This window comes from Capsicum annuum, chromosome 8 (assembly GCF_002878395.1).
Source record: "Capsicum annuum cultivar UCD-10X-F1 chromosome 8, UCD10Xv1.1, whole genome shotgun sequence".
NCBI classification, from domain to species: domain Eukaryota; kingdom Viridiplantae; phylum Streptophyta; class Magnoliopsida; order Solanales; family Solanaceae; genus Capsicum; species Capsicum annuum.
In genome coordinates this window covers 146,606,857-146,615,890 of record NC_061118.1, presented here as the reverse complement: position 1 = coordinate 146,615,890, position 9,034 = coordinate 146,606,857, and the positions used below count along the sequence as shown (strand labels likewise).

General features: G+C 32.8%; 2 protein-coding genes across 2 annotated transcripts; one reads left to right on the top strand and one right to left on the bottom strand.

Annotated features, from left to right (window-relative positions):
• The first annotated feature begins 2,173 nt into the window (after window positions 1-2,173).
• LOC107879746 lies at window positions 2,174-3,607 on the top strand. The gene has a single exon (XM_016726693.2). It carries the CDS (start codon window positions 2,577-2,579, stop codon window positions 3,492-3,494), a length of 918 nt encoding a protein of 305 aa, XP_016582179.2. The 5' UTR covers window positions 2,174-2,576; the 3' UTR covers window positions 3,495-3,607.
• Window positions 3,608-4,834: 1,227 nt separating this feature from the next.
• On the bottom strand, window positions 4,835-8,465 carry LOC107839267 (GDSL esterase/lipase At4g01130). Its single transcript, XM_016682680.2, has 5 exons — window positions 8,032-8,465; window positions 6,356-6,565; window positions 6,110-6,267; window positions 5,504-5,774; window positions 4,835-5,208 (listed from the first exon to the last, which is right to left on the bottom strand). Exons 1-5 carry the CDS (start codon window positions 8,282-8,284, stop codon window positions 4,940-4,942), a joined length of 1,161 nt encoding a protein of 386 aa, XP_016538166.1. The 5' UTR covers window positions 8,285-8,465; the 3' UTR covers window positions 4,835-4,939.
• Window positions 8,466-9,034: the final 569 nt, after the last annotated feature.

Sequence of the window (9,034 nt, the reverse complement as noted above, 5' to 3'; positions counted from 1 at the left end):
ACTGGTTACACTTATAGCATTTAATTTTGGCTAAATCTCTTTTTGATCGATTTTTTGTGAATCTGGTAGACTTACGGAAGGATTTTCTAGCTTCACGTTCTTCCTTGCTTCTATGCCTGGAACGTTTATTTCTATAGGGTTTAGAAGACTTAGAATATGTTTAGGGTTTTCGTACGAAGGGTTTATCCATACCAAATTGCTCACAAAAGTCTCTTAATTGGGATTTTTCATAATAATAATAATAATAATAATAATAATAATAATACAACAAACAACCACAACAATAATAATAGGAATATTATATTTTGTAGGTTTTGCAGTCTTTAGCACTAAGACTTATTCTTATAGATTGTGGATATGAGCTTTCGGCTCGTATGGTTTGTTGAGGTGGCCGCACTAAAGCCACCTATGCAACCATGTTGACTCAGCATTGACTTCCACGTGTCACCTCGCCGGCCAAAGCTACTATTCTCCTACCCAAAAATTACTCCCTCGGTTATATTTTGATGTGATATTATTTGAAAAGAATAATAATAATAATAAAATTTGTAGTCTAAATAATTTTTAGTGTTTATTTGGTTAAAATTGTTTTATTAAGGTTAAAAGAGGATTTTTAATTTTATAAGGTGTTTGATCATGATTTTATTTTTTTGATAAATTATTTTATTTTAGTGAAAACTTGTTTGCACTTTTTACTAAGGGAAAAAGTCAGAAACAACTCTAATAATATTATATTCATGATCAAGCACAACTTCAATTTAAGGGGTGCAGCTAGCCTTGGGCTAGCGGTTTCATCCGAACCCTCTTCAATGAAAAAATGTATTCCCTCCATTTAAAAAAGAATAATCTATTTTCCATTTAAAAAAGAATGACCCATTTTCATTAAATATTGAGGCCCCTTAGTTAAAATTCTGATTTCACCTCCATCCAATCTCCAACTTTAATTCCAACTTCAAGAAAGTTTTAATTTTAATGACCAAACACCTACTAAAATTTTGATTTTCATGGTGAAATACTTACTAAATTGTTTATAATTGTAATAGGATGACATGGGATAGACAAAAATAAAAGAGTGTCAGATAAAATTACATAAATTTCGCTTGGTTAAGTATAAATCAAGGTTAAGATATAATACAAACTAAGTGCTAAAAGTATACGTAAAATATTCAGGATACGGCAAACATATATAGTTTCCTAGTATGAGTACAAATCTTTGTCATACCTTCTGTGCACATTAAGCCTAAATTATCAATGACGCATAATACCTATTCCATTTGGAAACCAAAACTTCCAAGTTATTTTGTCATTTAGTAAGTCATTTTTGCCTCCTAAAGATACATCCAACTTAGGCGTCCATGAGTTCAAAAATTCGAGTACGCGATGAGGTGGGATGAATTAAGATCGCTTCAAATCGAACATAATTATTTTAGTTTTGTCATGCTATATTTAGTATATGCATGCAAAATCCTCCAGTTAAATGTATTTGGGTTTGAACATAGAAATGGAGAAACTTTTGGTACCGGTATTTTTCCTTTAATGTATTTTATGCTTGATCGAACTACAGTTGTAACCAAAAAAAAAAAGTAGTTTATTTTTTTATCAGCTTCTATTTTCTCCACCAAGGTTTCTTCTTTACGTTGTTTTCTTCTAATATGCAAAAAGGTACGTAACTTGGGATACAGATAGATTTTACTACCAAAAAAATGGACCATTCAACCCACCTCCTTAAAATAAGCTTTTTGTACAAATCTTTTGTATATACATACATATATTTGTCCTTCTTGCAATATTGTTTTGTGATCCCAACAGAAGTCCAGTTGGCACAATTTTATAACTAAAAATTAAACAAATAAACAACTTATATTTTCAATATTATAAAAAAAATCCAACTCCCTAAAATATATTACAAAATTGTCAACATATACACAAAATGTTATGTATATGTCGGCTATGTTATGTAGATTAATAGGGAGAGAGAGTAAAGTAATTAAAAAAGTGAAAGAGTGTAATTACTTTCAAAAAGAATCGGTATTTATGCTATTTTATAAAGTACTAATTGAATTAGACGAATAAAATTACATATCCTATATTTCCAACTAACCCAATTGACATAAACTTGCTTAAACAAATTGAGTAACAACATAGAACAATTCCTATTATAGGGACCCTCTTCTTTAGTATATATTTCGTTTTATTAAGGTGCCAGGTTAAGCTTAGGCCCCTAAGCCACCCCACAAGAATATTAGAACCACATTTATAAAGAGCCCAATTTTTTCATTACACCTAAATAATCCTGTTTGTTTCATTATCAATCATTACCTCTAAAACTCCAGCCCTATTATACAACTCATACTCTTCCAAATCCTGGAGATTAGCAATGTCAATTATTGATTAATACCCACAAAACCCCTTGCTTACTTTTTTATTTGTGAGAGGTTCATATATATTGTATAGATTGGTTGTGATCTTCCATGACTCTCTTGGTTCTTTCTTGCATTAACTTATGTAACATAGGCTTGAGAATTGATCAAGATTTTAATGTTTTTTGATGAAATAGGAGATGAAGGTGATTGTTGATGGGGTCTAATAATAGCAATATATGTCACGTCATCCCACTGATGTCCTGGTTGTTATTGTTATTATTGTCATTAAACGTTGTACGAGGATCAAGTGATACGTCGGATCGAGAGACATTGGATTCATACATACATGAATATGCAATCAAGAATATATCGAAACTACGTACAGGTAAATTGTATGATATTCACCTTCCTGCAAATTTTTCAGGCATGGAAGTTTCAATCGTTCGCGTTAGAAGTGCAAGTTTTTGGAGAAGAGGGGCTAATTTTAGCTTCTTCAGAATCCCACGGAGAGTACTGCCATGGCCTTTTGTTAGGAGATTTGATATCATATATGAAAAATTTGGGAATTTGTCATCTAAATACTATGATGTCTCAGGTTACACATTTGTAACTCCTGTCATAGGCTTATTAGCATATGATGCATCAAGAGGAAGAGAAAATTATGGGATGGTTGAGCTTAATACCATGGGAAATCAAATTTTGGTTAACTTCCCACGAATATCTATCCCACAAGACAACAACAAGAAGAATGTGACGATGAAATGTGTTAGATTTGTCACAAATGGGACCATAGAGTTCAGCAATGTAACGAAGAACAACACGTGTATAACGCAAGGACAAGGCCATTTCGCCATAGTGGTGCCTTCATTGAAGCCAGATGATGATGAGAAGAAAGATGGGAAATGGAAATGGTGGGTAATAGGATTTGGTGTAGGAATTGTAGGATTAATATTGTTGATTGTGATGGCAACTTTGATATGCAAATGTGTTGGGATAAAAAAGAGAGGGAATATGGAGAAACAATCTGAAAAAAGTGAGGCTTTGGATACTGTTTGGGTTGGGAATAGCAGAATGCCTTCTGCTTCAGGTATAAGAACTCAACCAGTTCTTGAAACTAGTTATGTTCCTTGATATTTTTTTTAATTTCACTTTGTTGATTTCAATTTTTTTTTTCATGTGTTCTTTCCATTTTAAGGTGTATATACATTCATGTCTCATCAAAGTTAATTCTTTTAAGGAAATCAATGAAGTATGAATCACAAACTGAATTCTCATGGATAGTTTCTTGAAATTTTTGCATAAATTCTAACCCAAAACACCCTTCAAACAAATGAATAAAATACACATTATGCATAAACAAACTCGAACTTGTCCTCAACTATCAACTATCAAGTAAGCACTCCAACTCGTCCCCATTGGTGGACGGACGATATTGATGTAACACATAAATTTTGGAGGTGTTTAGATGATTATTTTGTACATTGAAGTGTTCAACTAACACAACAGTGGAGACGAGCGAAGGTGCATAGATGTCTTAGGAAAAATTTGAGTGTATACATGTATAATAGGCTCTCTCTTAAGAAAAGTATAAATAAAAGGTCAGATTCCTTTTGAGTGTACAAACTGTCATCAAACAAACTTTATGGTTGGTTGAAGATAATTATTTAGTCCAATTAAGAAACTCCAAAATGATTAGAATGTTCTAAAGTGAGATCCATAGCTGATAATGTTTTTAAATAATACTTATGCCATTAAAATATTAAGTTGACTGTCCTAAAGTGAAAGAAACATTCAAAGTTTTAACAATAACTTATCACATACTTGTTTGTTTCTATTAAAGAAAGACACTAACTTTATTCTTGACAGGCAGAAGGCACAATTAACTAAAACTTTAATTTATAAAAACCAATATTTCATAATCTATGGCCAACCTGAAATCTTAGAATAATCTTCTGTTAAGCTGTCTGCATTTTTGCTAAAGATTGATCTGTAAGCTAAGAATTTTCTTTAATTTTTATTGCATTTGATAAAAACACTTTACTAGAAGTCAACAGAATCCTTAAGGCTATAGCCACTTAAGCCATTTGGAAAATGGTGTTTCTGATGCAATCAGGAGTATCTTTTGTTTTTTAATCTTTTGCTGATGATGCATTAGTTTAATCACAGTTTGAGAAAGAGGACTTTTTCTTTCAATCATTTTGCAAATACCAGTCTCAAACTAAATCTATACCTAATAATTAATGGATATGGATGGATTGAACTTTTTTAATGAAGATTAGATTAGGATATGGATTACAACTCATTGACGAAGTTTGTTGTTATGGGATGCAACTCAATGATCTTTCAATAATCAAGTCCTTGTTCAATGTCCATATCATTTATCGGAAAAAATTCTTCGCGTTCACACCAAGCTAAACATAGCATGATTTGATGTAAACACGGGGTGTAGACAAGTCTGATGACTTCGACGATAATAATGAAAGCATCCAGAAACTTTTCATTCCTTTGGCTAGTAATGAGTACTCATGAGTGGTGGTTTATTATTATTGCTAAACACAAGAAATAAAACAACAGTGTCAACCTATAGGCTGAATATCACAGTACTTGTGAAGTGGAAAAGGAGGATCAAAATAAGAACCATTGAGAATGGCATATGCTGTGACCTTGTTTGCTGCATCTGTGGCATGTATGCCATCCCAGCTTACATAATTTTGTGGGTCCTCACAGGCTTTTGCTGTTACATTTTTTCCATTTACTTGTTTGGTATTTCCACAGAACACTTGCTGGTTAAAATTGTATGCACCATCTCCATATCCGCAACATGATTTAGTTCCATATTTTAGCCCTGCAAAAGAAAAATCAATACGATGTACTGTTCTATCACAAAAAGAATGACTTTTTTACTGTTCGAAGAGTCTGGGCCATCTTTTCTTATCGATTTTGCCAGAGAACTTCAGTATTCCAGTTAAACTGATACTGTTATTCATGACCAGACGGTGCCTAAAAAGCTATGGTAACCGTATGTGCAGAAAACCAGTATCTTTTTAGCCGTAAAGTTGTTAAGGTGATGTATCTATGTCAGATTTTGCGGTATTCAATTCAAAATAACTTTGGACTATTCAGTACTCAAAGAAAAATACCATGAGAGGTGGGGTGTTGAAACAGCTCCAAGAGCACAGCATGAGTGTCCACATATACAACATTTGCATCAGCAAGTTTCTTCCTGGTTTGTGCCAGTGCTGCTTTAAGCATATTGTTATAATCCACCACTGCATTATTGTATGATATCATGCAACCAAACTGGTCTATATCAGAAGTGTTATGAGGCAGTTCCACCAGAAACGCAGGGTAACATCCAATTGGTGCTAAATTTAGCACCCAAAATGTTCTCCCACCTAATGCATATATCTCCTGGAAAATAAAACAGAAAGCTAGCATCAAACAGATATTCAGTTAGTTTGATAACAGACTCGTAATCAAATGATTTCTTTACGAGATAAGCATCTAGTACCCCCAAATTATGACCAATTTTGCTACGACACACTCCGACTTCACGGTGGTCCTATTACCCCTAACTAAATTTTAGCGTATTTTTGTCAAACTTGTTAGCTGACGTGGCACATGGCGGTCCTTCAACATAATCCCACGTTGGGTCATTTATCAAAAGAAATCAAAAAAATATGTTTGAAAACATAACTAAGTAATCATCGAATTCTAGGACTTTGAAGGACAAAGATTTTCGTTACCTTGATGGTGCTGGAAATTAAGGAAACCACTTGAGGTAGAAACTCTTTCACTCCACTTATTCCCAGTCTTGCCAAATTTCCGGTGAAGTCATTTTGGCCAATGTAGAAAGTATATAGTGATTTTCCAAATATGTTTGGGGAAGGCAGATTAGTTTTCCCTGAAAATTCAGACATATTCGGTTATGGTTAACAAAACAACGTAATATTCATTGAATTTTTCGTAGAATGGAACATTAGTAGCATTACCTTTACGGGGAAGTTCATCGACTTTAGCTTTAAATTCTTGCATCTGTCTTAGCTGAATCTCAAGAGAAAAAGGACTAACTCCAGTTACAAATAAGGAAGTTTGTGGCAAACGAACCGTGGATGCTAATGTTGCGAAGTTAACACCATATTTGTAATCAGATCCAATTGATTTCAGATATGGACTCAAAAATGGCAAGTTAAATGCTTGAGCTGCACAACCAGGAATAATGAAACTTTCAAAATACTGTTACAGGTTTAAACAATTAATTAAGGCAGGATGAAGGAGGACAAATATTTTCCTGTACATACATAATTGTGTGAAAGATACAAGTTTATTAGCCGATAAATCATTCCGTAGATGCTTCTTGTTTAAGTTGTAAGAGGGAGTACACTTTTATTCAACAAATTATTTCTTCAAAACGCCTCTTTACGTGTGAATCTGATTCTTTTTCGTGAAATGTCTTTTTATTAATATTGAGCCATAGGGAGACTTGCATCAAGGACTTCAGTACCAAGTTTAACTGTGCTACCATCACATCTTAAAGTTTAAACTGTTCAAAAGGAATCAAAAAGCAAAGCATAGGAAGACACACTAATAACCGTTATAGCTGCGGATTAGTTATTACCGCCACATCCAGCTTGAATATACATTTATTTACTTAATTATATCTTCAGTACTTCTTGAACACTCACAAAAGGGGCTAATAATGTAATTTGAAATTAAGCCACACGAAGAGGTCACGGGTGCAATAGTTAGGATAAGGATCTAGGACAGAACCTATAAGGACAAACAAAACCTTCCAATAATTATGAGAATATTATTCAGAACATACATGGACATGGACCAATTTTGCTACTTTTTTCCACTAAGGCTATTTCGTTTTCTTCCAATGATAATGCAAACTTCTATAATCCTATATGAGCAAAATTAGCTGGAAAAAAAAAAAAGAGAACTTTTTTATATAATTATATAGAAAATACAATAAAATTAGTTATAATGTATTGTTAAGCATCCATAGACAAAAATGGTTGTTGGGTGCTTTGGCTTTAGCGTGGAACTTAAGCACCTTGATGTCTAAAGTGGGTGAGTTTGATCCCTAATAGCAACACATTTTTTTGGTAAAGTAAACGAGCACCCATAACCTTCAAATCCTGGATCCGCCCCTGTTCGGAATTCAGAGTAAGCAGTAAACATTTAATACTTTACGTAACGTAACATTTAACATATTAGACAAATCATATTTTATGGCTTCTTGCTTAGATATTGGCTAGCAACTACCAATTAATGCATGCAGGGATATGTTGTTATTCTAAACTTGAGAATTTTTAATGTTCATCATAAACAAACAAAAGAACTGAGTTGTAAGACATCTTGTTCACTAAGATGGAAGATTCTACAGCAACTGGCATATAGTATGATCTTCCAAAGAAAAGCGTTTAAGTCTGGTGCATTATGAGACTGGTGCATTATGAGATTAAGTTAACCAACAATTCACTAGTACCAACTCTCAAGACGGATCCAAAATTTAAGATTTTTAGTATTGAACTCGTTTTACTGTTAAAATTATGAGTTCAAATCTACTAATTAATATCTACCGATACTAAGTATTCTACATTGTCGATGTATATAACTTAAAGAATGGATCAACTAAGAAAATGAAGAGTGACAATTTCACCTAGAAAATCAACGACGACTCTTCCATCAGTTGCCCTTCCTACAGGTTTCTTGAAATAAGTCATTCCATGGGGAGGAGCTTGAGCTGGGAAAGCTGCCCAAAAACCACCAGTATCAGTATTTGAATCTCCAAAATTAAATATTGCCTTAAATGCACATTTTTTGCACTCAGTTTTAGCCACCATAAACAACAACATTGTACCCAAAATAACCCAAATATTCACCATTGAATTATAAGATCTCAAACTACTCATGATTGTTTTTCTCTCAAACAAGAAATAGTATACTTGGATAGTGTATTATTGGAGTAATAATGGGATAGAGTGATAAAAATTTCCTTATTTGTAGACACTAAGGGAAACTGGTGCATGTAGACATCAATTGGTGACGCAATCAATTGTATGTCAAAACAAACGTTGTTAGTAACGCTTTCCAATCACTCACATTGGATGTTTTTTTCCTCCTTTACTTTTTTCTGAAATTATTCTATCAAGTGGGACATATATAGAAATTTCAGAATGTCTATTTCTTAATCATGAAAATATTCAAGATATTTGCATAAATGAATAAAGTCTCATACATTTGTAAACTGATTTTTACACCATCATCATGTCATTCAGATAATATTATGATTGTATCTATACAAGATAAGTTTCCTTAAAAAGTAAAAAAATGTGAATTTGATAATCAAGAAGATAAAAATAAGTTACCTACTACAACAACAGATAAATATATAATAATGGTATAAAAACTGTTCACACTGACAATATGCATATTACTTGTAATGTAGAATGTAGTCATTTTGGCAAATTACTAGTTTTCTCTTAGATTTAGACATATTCAATTATGAATAACGTTAACTAATACCACGTCATATTTAATAATTTTAAACATTAGAGAAATTAAGAAACTATCGTTAATTACCTTGACAAAAGTATTTACGCCTGACCTTGTCAAGTTTTATTTATGGTATAACTAAACTTTGACTTGTCCTAAGTACCCTC